This window comes from Elgaria multicarinata, chromosome 5 (assembly GCF_023053635.1).
Source record: "Elgaria multicarinata webbii isolate HBS135686 ecotype San Diego chromosome 5, rElgMul1.1.pri, whole genome shotgun sequence".
NCBI classification, from domain to species: domain Eukaryota; kingdom Metazoa; phylum Chordata; class Lepidosauria; order Squamata; family Anguidae; genus Elgaria; species Elgaria multicarinata.
This window is the reverse complement of record NC_086175.1, coordinates 137,927,695-137,948,076: the sequence shown is the minus strand read 5'-3', so window position 1 is coordinate 137,948,076 and position 20,382 is coordinate 137,927,695. Positions and strand designations below refer to the sequence as shown.

The window sequence follows — 20,382 nt, the reverse complement described above, 5'->3', positions numbered from 1 at the left end:
TCCTGGGGGCGGCCTCGGGTTCTGCCATTTCTTCTAGCCGGACGTATCCCCCAGACACACTTGAACAGGATGGAGGGTGGTAGGTCATCACCAGAAAAAGCTGGGATCCTAGAGGTTTTTGTTCCATAGGGGGGTTAACCGGTTGAGCAATAGCTCATGAGGACTCGCCATCCTGCCCTGGGAGACGCAAGTTCTGGACTAAAACCCGCCTGCTTTCCATCAGGACCTGCCATTTGCTCACTCAACGGTCATCAGGGAGGGAGGGAGGGAGGGAGGGAGGGGCACCCAGGTGGAACTTTGTACATGCACACGGGCTCTCTGACCAAATCAAGATCCAGACACCGTTTCTCAGGGCCAATTAGCATCCTATTGCGCAAACAGTCTTGCCCATTTCTAGGGGGCTTCCTGGGCTGAAGAGTGCCAGCAGCAGTAGCCGAGAACATGCAATCCTGGAGAGGACAGCGCCCTTTTCTGGGTGAAACGAAGGGGCTTCCAGAGTCACGTCCAAACCTCGTGGGCAAAAAAGGCGCCTGCGTGGGTCTGGGTGCACTGAGCAAAAGGTTCAGTGTTTGCTTTGTTAGGAACCATCAGCTGCCCACGTGGGGCTTCGTAACGTCCCATTTCCTTCCAGGCCCGGAGACGCCAGCTCCCTTCACCCCCCAGGAGTCATACACGTGTCTTCACTTATTCTTCGGGGAGGGGGGAAGTGGGTGAACCACACAAAATCCACGGCCACGGCTTTCCCAGGGCTGCCTCACCCAGCAGGCTCTCATAGAACAGTCCCAAGCTGTACAAAAGCTGGCCAACAAGAGAATAGTGCAAAAACGCAGAGAGAGAGAGAGGAAGGTTTCTTTTCCAACAAGACCAGGCTCAGAAGCCAAACCAGGACGCCACTTCTCCTCGCTGAAGCCGCAGGGAGGGCAGATCCGTTCCCCGTTGCTGCTTTACCTCCGAGGCGACTGGAGGAGGGCTTCTCCCTTCAAGCACGGCGCTGCTCCCCCCTCCGGGCCGGCCTTTGACCTCCGGCCTCACTTGCCAGCGTCTTGTCTGTGCCGTGGGGACAGGAGGCTGGCCGGGGCCCAACATGCCCTGTGCTGGATCTCGGCAGCCGAGTTCTGCAGAAGGAGCAAGGGATGCACTCTTTTTGCTTCTTGGAAGGAAGGGCTGGGCGGACTAGGGGGAGGGGGGGTCCGCTTAGCCACATAGGACGATCGGGCCGGGGGGGGGCCAGGGGCTGGCTGGACTTCAGCCGGGGGCCTCGTTGCTGCTGCTGCTGCAGGACTCCTCTTTGTGTATTTCTTTGTTCTAGAGCAACGGTCACTACGGAACAGTGTGCTGGATGGCAGCGAGGGAACGAGGGATGAGGGGGAAATCTACTTCCTTTTACATCAGCAATAAAAAGATTTTAAATATGCTCATTAAAATAATTCTTTTCTTTTTGCCTTTTTTCTTTTTTAAAAAAAGACTCGCTCCCTCCCAACCCAGAGGCGGCACAAGCAGGCCTCGGCGGCCTTTCCCTTGTGCAAAGTCCTTTCCGTTCCAGCTGCTGGAGCAGTCTTGGGCAAGAGGCCACGATCCTGAGAGGCGAGGGATCCAAAACGCGTCTCCTCTGGGCCTCCGTGCCGTCCTCTGCCACGCAGCTCGGTGGGCGCAGCTCCCCAGGCGCGCGCGGGTGGAGGTGGGAGGAATCGGGCTTACTCCAGTCCCAGGATGTAGTTGATGCCTTGAACCAGCCCGATGATGACCGGCTGCCAGGCCACGAGGTAGCGCAGCCAGTCCAGCAGCTGCCCGTACATGACGTGGGGCCGCTCCCAGCTGGGGCAGGAAGGGTTAAAGGAAGCACCAGAGGCAGAAGACAGGGAGGGAGCCGGGGGGGGGGGGAGGAGGACGTAAACCATCTAGCTGGTGGGGGGAATCCGCTTCTCTCTCTCTCGCCCCACTGCGTCTCCTGCTATGGGGCTCTGGACCGCCAGCACTTGAGGAGAACAGGTAACCCCAGGGCCGTCTCCCACCCGCTGAGGAGCGCTCCTCCAGAGCAGCCTTGCCGGTTCAGAGCCAAGGTCCACCAAGTGGCCCAACCAGAGCGGCTTGGAGGCAACGCAGCCCCCCCCCCGGACGGAAAGGCTGAAGAGCCCCCTCCCCCCACCCAGCTGTGCCTGTGTCAACATCTGCACGGTCCATGCGGAAGGAACCCCCCCACACACAAAAAGAGGCAGGGGTCACGTGAACGTGCTTTCTGCGCTGCACGGAAGTAAAACCTACGTTACTATGTACCTGCCCGGACCTCAAGATCATCCACAGGGGCCCTTCTCCGTGAGCCCCTGCCAAAGGAAGTGAGGCAGGTGGCTACTAGGAGCAGGGCCTTCTCCACTGTGGCACCCCGGTTGTGGAATGAGCTCCCCAGAGAGGTCCGCCTGGCGCCTACACTGTACTCCTTTCGTCGCCAGCTGAAGACCTTTTTATTTTCTCAGTATTTTAACACTTAATTTTAACTTAAATTTAAATTTTACTGTTTTAACTCTGTATTTTAATCTTATATCAATTTTGCTGCGTGGTTTTATCCTGGTTGTGCTTTTTATATTGTATTTTGTAATTGTGCTTTTAACCTGTTGGTTGTTTTATGATGGTTTTAACTTTTGTGAACCGCCCAGAGCGCTTCGGCTATTGGGCGGTATAGAAATGCAATAAATAAATAAATAAATAAAATTACGAAACCACTGTGAGGCACCAGGAAACGGAAACATGAGGCCGGGGGAACCGGGACGTCCGTGGCCCTTTTGCCTGCGCGTGACCCTCTTCGGCCCCACTTCAAGGAGGGGGTGGAGGGAGGAGAAGAGGCGGCAGCCAAGCAGGCCGCTCTGGGAACGGAACGGAGCTGGCTACCGGCCAGGACGTGGCCCGGCCAGGTTTTTACATGACAGGGCAGTATCAAGGCATCTTTGAATTCAAGGCCAAGGTCAGGCACAGCTCCAGTAACAAACTCTCTTTCGTCGCTAACCCTGGCTGACACAGGCAACCTTGGACTTGACACCTTCACACGAAAGGAGGCTGCAGAAACATGAACGCAGTCGAAGGAATTCGGGAGGAATTGGGTGAGCCCATAGGGTGAGCCGCCTCGGAGTGGCGAGGTGGAGACGGGAGTGCAGCCAGGGCATGTGGGGCGCACACACGGGGGCCTTCCCCCAAGTCAAGTTCAGGGCCGCCCCTGTCCTTCCAGTTCACAGCTGCAGGGCCCGGACACGCAGCTCACGGAGGCCAAGAGGCAGGCAGTCCGGAGTCGCCTCCTCCCTTTCTCACAGCCATTGCTCAACTCTAAAAAGTGGTCAAGTCTTTAGACCAAACGTACGTCTGAGTGGATCAACTTGCCAGCTGCTGGGGCTCCCCCTTCCCCAGCAGACAGGGAAGAGAGCGCCAGCCTTTGAGAGAGTTGGGGCGGGGGGGGGGGCGGAGAAGATGCTCTGTGCTCCGCCTCGCAGGGATGTCGGAGCGCAGTCTGGGCCCTGAGTGCCTTTCAAAGCCAGGAGCTGCTACCGGCCCTCGTCCTGCCTCTAAAACCCCTGCAGCCTCCCGGCTGGCATCGGCCCACCCCGGAAATGCGCCCCCTCCCCAAAGAGCCCCCCTTCCCTCCTCAGGCAGCCAGGAAAGGATACGGGTTGCTGAACATCCGCTTCAGGTCCACCTTCTCCTTGCAATAGGGGCAGGTCTGCTTCTTCCCGACGATGCACCAGCCCCGGATGCAGAACTCGTGGAAGCTGGGGAGGCGACACGTTAAGGAAAACACGGAGGGGCCCCCGGAGGTGGCAGGAGGGGCCGACAAGAACACACAAACCCAGCAGAAGCCTCTGCGTGAGGGAAGCATCGCACCAAGGCTCGTGCAGAGGGCCTGCGCACGGATCAGGAGCCAGGGACCGCTGGCCTACAATGATAAACCTCCCTCCCAAGGAGTTGAGGCATGGGGAGGTGTGGGCCCTGGTCTGCCACCGGCTACCCTGGGGCTCATTCACAACTTACCCCTGAGAAGGAGGAGGGAGAAACATCCCATCCCATCCCAGGGCCAGTGGAAGCCAGGAGCGACTTGTGCTGGCCCTGCCCCGCTGGGGAACTCCCCCCCCCCCGAGTCAGCCCTCCGGCCCCTGTCGGCGTGCAGAACCCCACACCGGGGGCACCGCTCCCCCAGGCAGCAGGCGCGGCTGGGGAGCCCGTCTCTGCCACATAAGCGTGCGAACGCCAGGGACACCCCTGCTCACACCCCACCACTTGGGGTGGATCACTTCTCGACTCCGTGGCTGCCTGGCCCTTGCTTTCGAGGTGACCACGCGCTGCCTGTGTGTCACTTCTGCTTCCTCTTTCCCACCCTTCTATGTTCCACTAAGAAACCTCGGAGGCGCCCACTCGCTCCGCTGCATCACCAAGCCGGCCTCGGTTACGACGCCCGGAGGCGGCCTTTCCCCGGCACCTCTGCCCGGCTTCCCCACCCAGCTGTTCGATGAGATACCAGAGGTAAGGGTTCAACGGCGCCTTCTACCCTGGCTTTGCCCTGCTGCTTCCAGCGATGCATTTTTAAAAACACAGCGTGCCTGGAGAAGAGGGGGGCCCTCGGACGTGCGCCCCGCTTCTCTGCACAATCTCAGGGCCAGTCTTACGATCTCAGCCCCGGATCGCTCTCCTGGCTCCAGAGCGACCCGCTGGAGTCAGGCGACTTTCCTGTTTCAGTGTCCTCCGTCCCCCTGATCCAGATGGCAGGAGCTGCCTCAAAGCACCGGCCCATCTCACTGACGACCACCTACTCTGGCAGGCAGCGGGTTCTGCACCTCCCTGCTGTGCCCGTTCAGATCCTGCATCAGTTTCCCTGCTGGTTTCTCCTGCCGGGGAGGGGGGGGAAGTACCCCCCTTCCTCCCAGGCACTGTAACGCCAGAGTACAAAACAACCCCTAGGAGAAGCACATTCAATACGTCACTGCTCTAACGCCCGAAGCTGCTCCTTCCAACTTGGAAGAAAAGCCTGGCCACGGGTTCCGAGCCCGTAAAGTTCAGGTGTGCCGTCAGACACATAAATGAGCGCCTGGCTGAGACTGGTGAAGCCAGCCACGAGTCGTGGCATTTCGGTCTGTGGTCAAGTGCGGAGTCGCTCATCGCTGGCTTGCGGGAAACCACAACACCCTCTGTCATAGAAACGGGGCCAGGAAATCCCAGCCTTGGCTGAAAATGACTCTATACAGTCAGGTGCTCAGAGTTTCCACTTAAAAATGCTTCATTATTTTTTTTTTAAAAAAAGAAGTTTGGTCTCTCTGCTTAAAGTCATTCTACTGCACAAGGCCAGAGCGAAGAAGGGTGAGTGAGTATCGCTTTGCACAGCAGGCTTGACACAGCAATGACGGCAGGTGCAGCGCCCCCCAGACACCCTCTCCCCAAACTAGGCTGCCCCTTCAGGGCGTGGGCGTGGACACACACGTGGCTGGGTGCTTACACGCTGAGGACAGCACCTCTGCTGACTTTTATGTGGAAGGGAAACCGGGCGGGTCCTTTCAAGAAGGATCACATGTGGCACTGCAGTCAGCCAGCCACAGGGCGTGACCTGCAATGAATACCAGCTCAGGTGGGACATATTGGGGGGGGGGGGCACCTTTTCAAGTAGGGATGGACGAGAATTTCATTCACGGTCACAAATCATGCACACGTCTCCCGTTCACAAACCTGAGCGCAAGCCAACAGAAGAGCGCTCATACATTCCTGCACTTCTGTTGATGTTTGAACAAATGCACATTTTCACAGTTTACTCTATGGGGGGAACTGTGCACATTTTCAAGGTGTTTAATACGTGGACATTTTCTTGGGAGGAGAGCAATGACAAATCTTGATAAAATAGTTAAGAGCAGAGACTCCACACTGACAACAAAGGTCCGCATAGTTAAAGCAATGGTATTCCCCGTAGTAACCTATGGCTGCGAGAGCTGGACCATAAGGAAAGCTGAGCGAAGGAAGATAGATGCTTTTGAACTGTGGTGTTGGAGGAAAATTCTGAGAGCGCCGTGGTCTGCAAGAAGATCAAACCAGTCCGTACTCCAGGAAATAAAGCCAGACTGCTCGCTTGAGGGAATGGTATTAAAGGCAAAACTGAAGTACTTTGGCCACATAATGAGAAGACAGGACACCCTGGAGAAGAGGCTGATGCTAGGGAAAGCGGAAGGCAAAAGGAAGAGGGGCCGACCAAGGGCAAGATGGATGGATGATATTCTGGAGGGGACAGACTTGACCTTGGGGGAGCTACGGGTGGTGTAGAAAGCTCTGGCATGGTCTGGTTCATGAAGTCACGAAGAGTCGGAAGTGAATGAACGAATAAACAACAACAACAAAATACGTGGACATTTTCCTGTTTCCCATCTGAGCGAAACAAAAAAAGGAGCACAAACGAACACGAGAAGCTAGGAGAATCTGGCCATCTGCGGAACTCGCTCGCTCAACTGCTGGCAAGGCAGGAATGATGACTGAATGAAAAAGGCACTTTGGGCAAAGAGCAGCCCTAGGCAAGAGACACCTGGATGGCTCAGGCGAAGCCAAGCTTAAAGGAGCCCCGAAATAGGTGTTCTATTGCTTCACCAGCCGGCCGGCCGCGACCTCCCTCCTTCCCAGAAGCCCATGGGCAACACCCTGGACTACATGGGACAACAGGCCTGAATCTGTACAAAAGGCACCTTCCTATTCGGCCCTGGTTAGGCCTCACCTAGAGTATTGCGTCCAGTTCTGGGCTCCACAATTCAAGAAGGACGCAGACAAGCTGGAGCGTGTTCAGAGGAGGGCAACCAGGAAGATCAGGGGTCTGGAAACAAAGCCCTATGAAGAGAGACTGAAAGAACTGGGCATGTTTAGCCTGGAAAAGAGAGGATGGAGGGGAGACATGAGAGCACTCTTCAAATACTTAAAAGGTTGTCACACAGAGGAGGGCCAGGATCTGTTCTCGATCCTCTCGGAGTGCAGGACACGGAATAACGGGCTCAAGTTAAAGGAAGCCAGATTCCAGCTGGACATCAGGAAAAACTTCCTGACTGTTAGAGCAGTACGACAATGGAATCAGTTGCCTGGTGAGGTTGTGGGCTCTCCCACACTAGAGGCCTTCAAGAGGCAGCTGGACAACCCTCTGTCAGGGATGCTTTAGGGCGGATTCCTGCATTGAGCAGGGGGTTGGACTCAATGGCCTTGTAGGCCCCTTCCAACTCTGCTATTCTATGATTCTATGTAGAGTGGTGAGAAAAAGTTTGTGAATGCCAATGAGAACCACGGAGAGTCCATAGTTTTACCACGATACCTTTCGAGAACCAGAACCAGCCCTTTTCTAAATACCCAACGGAAGACCCTCGTCCTAAACGTCAAGCACGGTGGCGGGGATGCGATGGTTTGGGCCAGCGTTGCTGCCTTGGCCCTTGGGCGGGCAGCCATCCTGGACACAACCATGAATTCTGCAGTGTGTTAGAAGATTCCAGAGGAGAATGTCAGGCCACCCATCCATGAGACGAAGCTGTTCAGAAAGTGGGTCGTGCAACAAGACTATGATGCTAAATGGAAAAAGAAATTCTGTGTTTTAGAATGGCCCCTAGAATCATAGAATCACAGAATAGCAGAGTTGGAAGGGGCCTACAAGGCCATCGAGTCCAACCCCTGCTCAGTGCAGGGATCCACCCTAAAGCATCCCTGACAGAGGGTTGTCCAGCTGCCTCGAGAAGGCCTCTAGGGTGGGAGAGCCCACAACCTCCCTTGGTAACTGATTCCATTGTCGTACTGTTCTAACAGTCAGGAAGTTTTTCCTGATGTCCAGCCGGAATCTGGCTTCCTGTAACTTGAGCCCGTTATTCCGTGTCCTGCACTCTGGGAGGATCGAGAAGAGATCCTGGCCCTCCTCTGTGTGACAACCTTTTAAGTATTTGAAGAGTGCTCTCATGTCTCCCCTCCATCTTCTCTTCTCCAGGCTAAACATGCCCAGTTCTTTCAGTCTCTCTTCATAGGGCTTTGTTTCTAGACCTCTGATTGTCCTGGTTGTCCTCCTCTGAACACGCTCCAGCTTGTCTGCGTCCTTCTTGAATTGTGGAGCCCTAGTGGAAGTCTGGACCGAAAACCCTCAGAAATGTGCTCTGGCAGGACCTGAAGCAAGCTGTTCATGCAAGGAAGCCCTAAAACATCACGGAGCTCAAGCGGTTCTCGGAGGAGGAACGGGCCGATATTCCTCAAAGCCCACGGGAGAGACTGACCAACAGTTACAGGAAACGCTGACGTGACGTCATTGCTGTTCACGGGGGAGCCGGCAGGTGCTCAATCAAAAGGTTCACAGTCTTTTTCACACATGGATATCAAATGCTGAATCAGCTGTGGATAAATAAATGTTGAAAAAGCCTCATGTTGGTGTGCCTATGGTTCTTTATCTAGGATTATGGGGATAGATCGAGATCTAATACCCAGTTTAGGTTGGAAATATGTGACAATCCTCAAGGGTTCACAGACTTTTTCTTGCCACCGTATGCTCGTTTTGTCCTAAAACCAACGCGTGCGCGCGCACACACACACGTAGAGGCCCTCCCTCCCTCCCTCCCAGCAGCAGGGAACGGGCCAAGGCCAGGGGAGCAGCTGGTGCTTCCAAGAGTCCCCAAAGGATACACATGATTGCAGGACAGCCTGTAGGTGTTCTCTATGATGCCTTCTTCATTGACATCCACAAAGATCTGCTGGCCACACACTGCGCAGACGCTGTCCGACAGGTGCTTCGTTGGCATTCCTGAGGCGCTGTAAAACTGTACAAGGGGACGGTCAGGGTGGGGTGGGGGGAGGAGAGGAGAGGAGAGGAGAGAAGAGGCGGACAGAAAAGACCCAGAGAACCAGCGTGATTTTAAGGCCTCTCAAGTTCAGATTCTCTTGTGGCGCTTATCACACTCATCTGCCCAAGACCAGGGGCAGGGGAACCTTCTCCAGAGCAACGGCGTTCTCCACGGCACACCACCCCTGGGGCAGCCACACGTGAAACCAGGCCGCAGTGGGACCACCAGCAATGCAGGCTCCAACTGTCTGACAACAGACAGAAAGCCCTTGCGGGCAGCTGGGATGGGCTGGAAAGGATTCCGAGGGGCGCCCCCCCCCCCCGGGAATCCTTCCTAAGGGGCTGTGCATTTGCCCTGCACGTGCACATCCATGTCCTCCTGGCACAGGCATGTGCTGTACGAGGCAAGATGTTGCCCACAGCACAAGCGTGGAGGTCGCACAGACATCTCTCAGCGCCCCACAGCTCTGGAAACCCAGCGCAGGATTCGCCCCACACGGCTGGACTTTGCATCCCTGATGGGACCAAGCCTACCCGGAAGCTGTTCAAGGAAGAGCTAGAGCGATGGCTGGTGGCCAAGGGGTCTCTGGGCCTATAGGGTGAACAGGCACACAGCCAGCCCAGCCTCTTAGCTGCAGACTTCAGCTGAGGCTTCAGGGGTTTCCTCGCTCCAGGGAAGTTGCCCTGAGCAGAACTAGCCCAAGACCCGATGCTCGCCCGGCTCAGCGCAAGGCAGAACTGCAGCATCGACTGACGAAATCCCACCGCCAACTACCCCAAGGAACAAAGCCGGCCATGGCGGCAACCTCCAAGTACTCCGGGCAGAAACGCTACAATTCTTTTAAAAAGTAGGTAAAATGGAACGATGTACATTAAACAAATGCGTGCAGGTTGGGACACTGAGACTGAGAGGGAAGGGTCAGCATCAGCGTTGCCACACTGGGTCAGGAAGAGGTCCAAACAGCCCAGCGCTGCAGCCGCAAAAGAGGCCAGGTGGACTCCCTGAGTCAGCTCATGGACGTGAAAGCCAGAGGTGGTGGCTTGCCTCTGGCATCGAGGAATCAGAGGTACACTGCCCTTGAACATGGAGGCTTAATTACTATCCCAGTAAACAGACGCCGATAGAGCCATCCCCTCAAGTCTCTCTAGTCTTAAATATTAACACTGGAGGAATAGAAGTGGGGAAACTCCCCGGTAGGATGTAAAATGGAAGGTGTGAGGAAGTGTGTGTGTGTGTGTGTGTGTGTGTGAGAGAGAGAGAGAGAGAGAGAGAGAGAGAGAGAGAGAGAGAGAGAGAGAGAGAGAGAGAGTCATGGCTAACCTTACTTCTCCTGTTTTGGGAGAAGGTATTTCAGGTGATCAATCAGAATCAGATTCAGAACTAGAAGCCGCAGCGCCAGACACCAGCCAGCCTGGACCAGTGGGGGAGGAAGCTCTCACGGGCGATTCCCCAGCTGGGAGTCAGCCCTCTCCAGAGCTCATCTCCTCAAGGCCAAATCCTACACACTCAGCAGGAAGTGAGCCTTCTTCCAGAGGAGAGCGTCCCGACAAGCTAGCTGATGTGAGGGTCCGCCAGAAGCTCAAACACACAGGGCGGAAGGAAGGTGTGAGAAAGTCAGTTCAATTACACCAGAACCTGCCTCCGCACCAGGCTCTCTGAAGTTAGGGGCGTTTGGGAAGTGGTTTCCTATTCTTCTTGAGCGGACAATTGTCTCGCTTTGTTTGCATAGTTTTGCCTAGGGGGACGTTTCCAAGAGGTTAGGCTCCCTTCAGGTAGAAGAGACATTTGTCACTTAATAAAAGCTTTATGGATTACTTAGCAGGCTTCGTCATTTGCCTCCCATCGAAAGCAGTTTTCAGAGAAACACGACAGAGAGAGAGAGAGAGAGAAAGGACAAGCGAGCTCCAGGGGAGAGGGCTGGAATGAATTGCTTTTGCAGAATTGACCAGGACTGATCAAAACTTGCCTACAGCTACCATCCTGGGCTGACTTACAGATACTAGACACATCCAGGAGCAAGCAGGGCCCTCCATCCAAGCCCCAGCGCCCAGCTTTTGCTCTCTTTGGGTGTGGAAAAAGCCAGAGGGCAGAGAGTCCTTTGCTTAGCGACCTTCGGCACGGAATTAGAAGCCCATCGCAGCTCTTACCCCTATCGTAGAAGCCATGTAATCGGCACACATCTCAGCAAAGTCACGCTCCAGGACTCCGTAATAGAGGCCGTAGAACAGGAGAGAAATCCCAAAATCCATTCCGTCTTCTGGCTTGATTCTACAGGGGGTGGGGGGACAGGGGAGAGGGACACACACAGCCTTTCGTAAGCGACGCATTCACAAACAGCTCAAGGCAACGACTACAGACGTCACGGAACAAACCATCCAAAAGTGTGATTTCTTTCATGCCAACCTCTGATCGGAGTCAGCCGTCTGCCCCAGAAAAATCCCTCCCCTTTGGACAAACGGTCCTAAATGCCAGCATAACATGCATATTTCAGACTGGACAAACTCCCAAGCTGCAGGCAAACTCCCTGAACCTGGGCCCCTCCTGCCCCCCCCCCCCCGGACTTTTCAGCGGTGAGGTCGAGCATCACGACAGTGGCCTGGAACGATGGATGCTGCAGTCCGACAGACCTGAGGGCAGCAGGTTGAGGAAGGCTGCCTCAAGGTATTTTGCAGGTGCCCGTGGGGCCAGGCTGCCCTTCACACCGCCTATTTTTGTTTTCCAAGCTAGACACTCTAATTAGGCTTGAGTGTCTTCTGCACAATTCCCAACACAAGTATGTTTCACAATATAAATGTGGAATCAAGGCTCTGGCACAGAATTGGCAACCTGAACGTTTCACTTCTCTCTTGCTAACAAAGCCGGTTTCTATCCCTTTAAAATGTGTAAAAAGTGTGTCTACGCAGACTTTTTAGAAACCAGAAAGCCAGAAGGACCAACAGAGCAGGTCATGGTGCAACAGCACCCTCCCACCCATGTTCCCCAGCAACTGACTTACTGCCTTGGATACTGGAGCCATCAGGGCTAGTAGCCATTGATAGCCTTCGCCTCCAGGAATTGATCCAACCCCCTTTTAAAGCCATCCAAATGGGTGGCCATCACCACATCCTGTGGTAGTGAGTTCCATAGTTTAACTATGTGCTGTCCTTCCTCTTCTTTGTCCTGGATCTCTCTTATTTGTCCCTGTTACCAGCTTTGGCTGGTTCTCCAGCTACAGCCTCTCCTGGACAAGGGACAGCTTGGTGACAATGGTCCAGGCACTAGGAATCTCAAGACATGGCTGGCCTTTAGGCTGCTCCGGAAGTTGGAGCTAGTGGAGAATGCAGCAGCTCAGCTGTTGTCGGAAGCTGCCCCCTTTCAGCCTGCAACTCCTTTGCTGAGGGAGCTGCACTGGCTGCCTGTTTGCTACCGGGGCGGTTTAAGGCTTTGGTACTACTATCCAGAGCCCTAAACAACTTGGGAGCAGGACATCCGAGAGAGCGCCTTCTCCCTTATCACTGAGTCCGTCGGAGGGCATGCTCCGGGTGGTTCCATGTGGCCCATCTGGAGCCCACCCAGAGGAGAGCCTTCAGCGTGGTGGCCCCCTGTCTTTCGAACTCCCTGCCCCTGGCAGCCAGGCAGGCACCAACACTGTGCTGCTTCTGGCGCCTTCTGAAAAGAGCACCGTTCCAAGAATCAGTCCTTCCCTGGCAGCCACGATACCTATCGGCATTCTGGTTTTAATATGGTGTTTTATCTTTTTACAATTTTACCTCTTATGTTCACAGTTCCAGAATCTGTTTTAGGATCTGTTCATAGAATCATAGAATAGCAGAGTTGGAAGGGGCCTGCAAGGCCATTGAGTCCAACCCCCTGCTCAATGCAGGAATCCACCCTAAAGCATCCCTGACAGATGCTTGTCCAGCTGCCTCTTGAAGGCCTCTAGTGTGGGAGAGCCCACAGCCTCCCTAGGTAGCTGATTCCACTGTCGCACTGCTCTAACAGTCAGGAAGTTTTTCCTGATGTCCAGCCGGAATCTGGCCTCCTTTAACTTGAGCCCGTTAACCTTCCTTTAACTTGTTCAGGGGTAGACAAATGTTGTAAACAAATAAATAAAAGAGTGCAGCAAATATTTCCAGTCACCTGCAGGGAAGGTGGTCCCAGCTCTCAGCCCCAGCTCCGTAGCGCCCCCTCCTGGCTGCCCTCTTCACTTTCTCTCCCCTTTCGTTGTGCTTCATTCACCAAAGCTTTTCTTGCTGTAGAATTTGGATCTCTCTTTGGCACGATTATGCTCAGCTCTGATTGTCACCTGGGTGGGGTGGGCTCGGCTATGAAAGGTACCGGGCGCAGGGATGACGGAGCTTTGCTGAGATACGCTTCAACGGGAGGGAGGGAGGGAGGGAGGGAGAGGCCCTTCTTTTGGGACGCGGCCTTCAGGGTCACGTTTGGTGACAACGCGAGAGAGGGCCTTCCGTCGCTCCCTGTCGAGGGAGGCCGGGTCAGCCCTCCTTCTGTGGCCAAGCAAAGAAGTTTTGTAAGCCAGCCTTTCGCATGTCAGCTGGTCTGTTGCGTTGGACGCTGTTTTTATTCTGCCACTGTAGTATTTTTAATGGTGTTTGTGATGGATTTGCTTTATTGCTGTTTTAATCAAGGTCCCCCCACCCTGTGATCGTAAGCTGCCTTGAGTGCCATTTTCTAGGCAGAAAAGTGGGGTAAATCACCTTAAGAACCCCCAAATGCATCAGGAAGCAGGTAAGGACGAAAAGGGAAGCAACGCATAATATTGCCAGGATTCGATCGTTTTTGTCTGTCTCTTCTGCCAAGACGCTTGTTCATGCATTGGTTATCTCTCGGTTGGACTACTGCAACCTTCTTCTCACTGGCCTTCCTTCTTCTCACATCAGTCCGTTGGTTTCTGTTCCCCACTCTGCTGCTAAGATCATCTTCTTGGCTCGCCGCTCTGACCATGTTACTCCACTTCTGAAACCTCTTCATTGGCTTCCAATTCACCTCAGAATCCAATATAAACTTCTCCTGTTGACCTACAAAGCTTTTCACTGTCTAGCTCCTTCCTATCTTTCCTCTCTCATCTCACACTATTGCCCCGCTCGTGCTCTTCGCTCCTCTGATGCCGTGTTTCTCACCTGCCCAAGGGTCTCTACTTCCCTTGCTCGGCTTCGTCCATTTCCTTCCGCTGCCCCTTACGTCTGGAACGCTCTTTCAGAACATTTGAGAACTACAAGTTCAATCGCAGCTTTTAAAGCTCAGCTAAAAACTTTTCTTTTTCCTAAAGCTTTTAAAACTTGATTTTGTTCTGACTTTTATACTGTTAGTTTTACCCTACCCTGTGCCTGTTTGGTGCATTCTCTTCCCCTTCTTATTGTTTTATTATGATTTTATTAGAATGTAAGCCTATGCGGCAGGGTCTTGCTATTTTATTGTTTTACTCTGTACAGCACCATGTACACTGATGGCCCTATATAAATAAATAAATAAATAAATAAATAATAATAACAACAATAATAATACACCCTCCCCACCTCACTTGTTCAGCACTTTCTTATACAGACAGTTTATTTGGGGTGATCATGTGCTTGGAAGCAGCAACGAAGCAGCCCCCACCGGATTCGTGAAGGGCCACACTGCTATTTCTTGCCATGTCGGGGGATGCTAATGTGGAACCTCTCAGATCACACGCAGATCCTGGGGCACCCCTGTGATTATGCGGTGCAGCCTTTCGGGACAGGGAAACATCTTGGCTGGGCAATGGAACCCATGACCTAGGGAGGTGGTGGGCTCTCCCACACTAGAGGCCTTTAAGAGGCAGCTGGACAGCCACCTGTCAGGGATGCTTTAGGGTGGATTCCTGCATTGAGCAGGGGGTTGGACTCGATGGCCTTGTAGGCCCCTTCCAACTCTGCTATTCTATGATTCTATGGACACTCTGCAGTGAAAGCAAACCACTTGCACACACACCCCATATCTTGCTCTTCCTGCCATTATCATGGAATCACAGAATGGTAGAAATGGAAGGGGCCTATAAAGCCATCGAATCCAATCCCCTATGACTGGGTTCAGACAACCATCGTGGCTTCTCCCTATTATTATTATTATTATTATTATTATTATTTATTTATTTATTTATTTATTTATTTATATAGCACCATCAGTGTACATGGTGCTGTACAGAGTAAAACAGTAAAATAGCAAGACCCTGCCGCATAGGCTTACATTCTAATAAAATCATAATGAAACAATAAGGAGGGGAAAAGAATGCAAACAGGCACAGGGTAGGGTAAAACTAACAGTATAAAGTCCGAGCAACATCAAGTTTTAAAAGCTTTAGGAAAAAGAAAAGTTTTTAGCTGAGCTTTAAAAGCTGCAATTGAACTTGTAGTTCTCAAATGTTCTGGGAGAGCGTTCCAGGTGTAAGGGGCAGCAGAAGAAAATGGACGAAGCCGAGCAGGGGAAGTAGAGACCTTGGGCAGGCGAGAAGCATGGCATCAGAGGAGCAGAGAGCACGAGCGGGGCAATAGTGTGAGATGAGAGAGGAGAGATAGGAAGGAGCTAGACAGTGAAAAGCCACACCTCTGCCCCCATGCATGCTGCATGTGATTTGCATACTGACCCTGATGCAGTGTGGGTTACCGTGTTGCCCAAACCCGGCGTGGCGCACGGCAGGAGCGACTCCTTACCGACGCCACAGACCCCGCTACAAGGCATATGGGCTGCGGTGTGGGTCAGAAGCTACCCCCAGCCCTGCGCCGTGACGGGATCGGACAACGAGGCAACCCACACTGGGTAATTACACACATCGCGATCGCGCATGCTCACAGCACCCATCGAGAAGAAGCCGCCTCCATGGCGTTTTTTCACACCCCCGTGATGGTCTGAACGCCCCCTGCTGTGTCATGCTGTCTGTCCCCTTCTCCAAACAACTCGTTTTATCTGCTCAGCTCTTACGCCTGCTACAGCACACCACGCACGAAGAGAGAGCACGTGTATTTTGCAACACACTTCAAATCCAGCTGGCGCTCACAGAAAATGTGACTTCTTGAAACATCCGTAACCGACGGATTTTCTCACCTGAACAATAAGTTAAGTCCAAAGAGTGTGAACATGACGGCCATGTACCCAACGATTCCTGTGGCATAGCTGATCTTGTATATTAGCAGAAACCACTTGTAAACCAACCTAGGGGTGGGCGTGGGAGAGAAAAGCAGACACACACATGGCTCTTAGAAGCAGACACAACAGGGTCCAAGAAGGGATTTTCTAAAATACTGTCCAGTGCCTAAAGGTCTAGTGCTGAGAATTTTAACCGTTTAAGATCATAGCGTAACCTACCATCAATTTTAAAAAAAATGGACTGTATCCCTCCAGTTTGGGGGTCAAAATGTACCCCCCAAAAGCCATAGAAGTAAGGCACCGGAATCAACAACACCCTACAAAGAAATGTTTATAATAAGAGCGAAAAACGGATTCCAACGTTTTTTGCTTTACTGATTCTTGTCAGTACAAAACCAGAATTGCACCCACCTGAACAGTCCTTGGTGAACCCTTGGTTTGAAAGCTACGAAATACACTGTGGCACCGTAAAGACTAACAGTTTTATTATGGCATAAGGGTTCGTGGCCCACAAGCGCTTACACCACAGTAAATCCTGTTATTTCTGCTGCAGCAGACTTATCCCTCTGGCTTTTGTCTGATGTGAATTCATCATGGTTAAACGGCAGCCTAAAAGGCTTCTCAAATACTGGAACCAAACGCAGAAAGTACTATCAAAGCTTTTTTAAAAAAAACACCAGCAGTACAAACATTTTATTAAAAAATAGATGTTAATAATATTAATATTAATACTATGTTTTAATAAATGTATTACAAAACCTACTTGAAGGTTTTTTTAAAAAGTTTATTTCATGTTAACCCATTTTGAATAGCCAGAGAGTGAATTAGATTGCTTTTAATCAAACTATTTGGCGGGGTTTATCAGCCGTTCGTTATACACAGAAAACCGGAGCCCCGTCAGCGTTTAAGTGCATCTGTGTAGGCAAAGCAACGGCAATGCCTCGGCCCGCTTCCGCTCCGGAACTGGGGGGCTGCTGCTCACCTGGGGGTTGTCTGGACAAGCGGTTTGCGTGTGGCTCTGAACGTGACAAAAGCCGTCACGGCTGAGAAGAAAACCCAGATCACCAGGAATCTCCACCAGTGCAGCTTGACCGTGAAGTAGAGGGGGACGACCCACATCTGGAAAAGGGTCACCATCTGCAACAAGGCAAGAGACGCGGTTCGGCCGTGGGGACGAGGGGCGGCTGAGGAACCCGCAGGCCCTCCTCCCACGGAGCCCTGGCCCCGTGCTGGCAGCCACTGGCACAGATTCCAGGGGGCGTGGGAGGGGGGCGTTCTGCCCCTTAAACATTGCCCACCCCTCCAGCCCTTTATTGCAGGCATGATAGGGTGGCTTTTGGGATCTCAAGGGTAAATAACCAGGGGAGTTACGCAACCACAAGCACGTGCTCCGAAATATAAGAAATGCCAAACATCTTCCAGATCTCATACGAATCTCCAAGACAATGTTCAAAGCCTCTTTGTACTAGATTTAGGATTAAAAACAAGACAACGAAGGCTTTGCCAGCTGCACCAGGGGGGGCGGCAATCTTCCCCAGCCCAGCCAAGGCGTTCAGCAGTCAACGGGGGGGGGGGGGGCTACCCCAGTGGCAGGTGCAGCCAAAGACGGTCCGTCCAGGGCCAGTGTCACACGTGTCCCCTCATTCTCACACCGACAGACCCTGCCCCCTCCCCCCTTCTCTCACACCCCTCCGTTCCCCATACCCAGGGACAGAGACACACACTCCTTCCCACAACTCAGTGGGTGGGGGATGGGGTGGAGGCCCCATGGCTCCCTTCCTTGGCCCATCTAAAGTGCACTCGAGGGCGCCTGCCAAGCAGGCCACAGAGCACGGACAGGGAGGGGCGGAGAGGGAGCCACAGCCCCCCGCCATCCTGCTGTGGAAGGTGCAAGTGGACTTCTCCTGCCTTGCCCCCGGCAAGTGCCACAGCTGCCATAAAGCTAATGTGGGGTGGTGGTGGTGGTGGTGGTATTATTATTATTATTATTATTATTATTATTATTATTATTATTATTATTATTGCATTTATATGCCGCCTTTTTTCCTCCAAGGAACCCAAGGCGGCATACCTAATCCTCCTCCTCCTCTCCATTTTATCCTCACAACAACCACCCTGTGAGGTAGGCTGGGCTGAGAGTCTGTGACTGGTCCAAAGTCACCCCAGTGGGTTTCCGTGGCCGAGTGGGGACTAGAACCCGGATCTCCCGACTCCCGGTCCAACGCTTTAGCCACCACGCCACACTGGCTCTCGACTGGGGGGCTGGACCAGGGCTGTGGAGACTCGGGTCCAAATCCCGGCACAGGCATGAAGCTTCGGTGGGTGGCCTTGGGTCAGTGGCTCTGCCTGACAGGGCTGCTTTGAGAGCAGACGTGGCGCGACCCTTGCGCACGGCTCTGAGCTCTTCTGCGGAAAGACGGGACACAAATGCACCACTGATCGCTCCCTCTCTCTGCCTAAGATGCCAAGTGTTTTCGCCAGGTATCTGTCGGGCCTCAGCTTGGGACAGAGCAGGAAGGAGGAACGGCTGAGCCTGGGAGTGTTTGGGAGACAGGCCCCGTCAGATGGCGGGAAACCGTGGCCTGCGAGTCCTGGGCCCCCTTGAAGGTGATCTCACCTCGACCCTGGAGCCTACAGGGGACGAGGTGTGGCCGTTCCCTGAACCAGCGCGGACGGGCATCTTGGTTGGACGCAGACTAGCAAAATGTCCCCTCTGCCCACGGTATAAACAGAGGCCAAGCTGCCTCCGCCGCTGCTTTTCTCCTGGTGACAGGCGAACTGCATGGGTTCCCCAGGGGTTGTTGTGCAGTCTGTACTAGGAGCTCCTGGAATCGGTGGTTATGGGGCAGGAACCTCAGGGCCTGAGCTAGCGTGGCCCCGCCTGGACTCCAATCGTTTGCTGCAATGCCGTAGGTCTGTCCACATCAGCCAGCACATCCAATATCTCCCTCAAGAGCCCTTCCCGCCCTCTGGGCTCCATCACCTTCAAGGGGGCCCAGGACTCGCAGGCCACGGTTTCCCACCATCTGACGGGAAACTGTCCCAAACACTCCCAGGCTCAGCTGTTCCTCCTTCCTGCTCTATCCCAAGCTGAGGCACAACAGTGTCACTCTTCTGAGGAGCTCCGGAGCAGCTCATGCACGCCTCCTGGCACCCCCACCCCTGCCCCCCATCCAGGCAGGGCCAGAGGTGGCAGCGGAAGCACCAACAGGGCTGCCCCACCTGACCAGGCCACATCCCCGCCCATCTAAACCGGATCTCCATCTCTGTACAAAGGCGCTGGTTGGCACCGACTGGATGTCCGGAGCAGTGGTGAGCAAGGCAGCCTCTCTCGGCACGGTCAAGCCCGTGGAGCTGCCCAGCCCATGCACGGGCAGGAGAAACCGACAAGACTCTGAGGAGGAGGCCTCCTGGGTTAACTGGCAGCAGGACGGGGACGAAAGAGTGACCTGCAAAGAGTACAAACAGGAGGAGGCTCTGAAAGCAAGCAATGCGGATCTAGTGGCTGCAAGATGCTACCGAAACGACGGTGCTGCCCCAGGTGGGCTCCCCTGAGTTGCCGAGGCTTCACAGTGTGAACGGCCTGCCTGGTTGTGTACTATCCTTTGCATTTTTGCTATGCTCCGTTGCTAACCCCAACGTAGGAAGAAAAGAGCCACAGCCACCACTCAGTGTGAGATAAACGTGGGCAGGCTCCGCCCAAAGCGGGGGAGGGCTTTCGCCACAAAGCTCCGCCCCATCCCTCAACCCACCCCGCCCACGGTGTGTGGTTCCACCCCCTTGCTACGCTGTGGGGCTGCCAAAGGCCAGAGAAGCCCCCGCAGGAAGGAGCAGGGTGTGTACACAGCTGGGCCTGGTGGACGGAACCCGGGGAGAATTTGGAGAGGCTCCCAGAAGGGCAGCGACAACCCGGGCCGAAGGGGCGCCTCACGTACGTTGTAGGAGCGGGGGTGCCTCTGCTTCCACTGTACCAGGAGGAGCTGGGCCACCACCAGCGTGGCGATCAGGATCAGGACCATCTCGGCGTGCATGGCCTCGTGGCCACGGTGCTTGGCGTGCATCCGAGCGTGCTCGACCCTGGAAGAAGAAGGGGGCAGGTGAGCCTCAAGCCGGCTCCGGGCTCCCCAGGCACCTGGGACCCCAGCGCCCTTCCAGCCCTGCCCCCCCTCCCCACCCCCGTGAGGGGCCCTGGGCTCACTAAGGTCACAAAGCAGCAGCAAGCCTGGAACCCCTGGCTATTTATACAAGCATTATTTATTTATTTAAACATGTGTATCCCGCCCTCTATCACTAGGAACTCAGGGCGGCGTGCAGATAAAATCATACAACCAATGTAAAACAATAAATATACACAGCTAAAAGCAAATTAACGGTGTTAATTAATGGTGTTACTCCACTTCTGAAATCTCTCCATTGGCTTCCAATTCACTTCAGAATCCAATATAAACTTCTCCTGTTGACCTTCAAAGCTTTTCAC

The 20,382-nt window shown here is 53.8% G+C and overlaps 1 protein-coding gene across 1 annotated transcript in view; it reads right to left on the bottom strand.

The window, feature by feature from the left end:
• Positions 1-1,605: 1,605 nt before the first annotated feature.
• RNF121 (ring finger protein 121) overlaps positions 1,606-20,382 on the bottom strand; it is a 31,128-nt gene continuing 12,351 nt past the window's right edge. The window contains exons 3-9 of the mRNA XM_063127345.1: positions 19,841-19,982; positions 16,888-17,042; positions 15,864-15,971; positions 10,949-11,069; positions 8,644-8,777; positions 3,651-3,752; positions 1,606-1,815 (exon numbers count right to left, since the gene is read on the bottom strand). Coding sequence (XP_062983415.1) covers positions 1,695-1,815; positions 3,651-3,752; positions 8,644-8,777; positions 10,949-11,069; positions 15,864-15,971; positions 16,888-17,042; positions 19,841-19,982 — 883 coding nt within the window. The 3' untranslated portion in view covers positions 1,606-1,694. The remainder of the gene's footprint in view (positions 1,816-3,650; positions 3,753-8,643; positions 8,778-10,948; positions 11,070-15,863; positions 15,972-16,887; positions 17,043-19,840; positions 19,983-20,382) is intronic.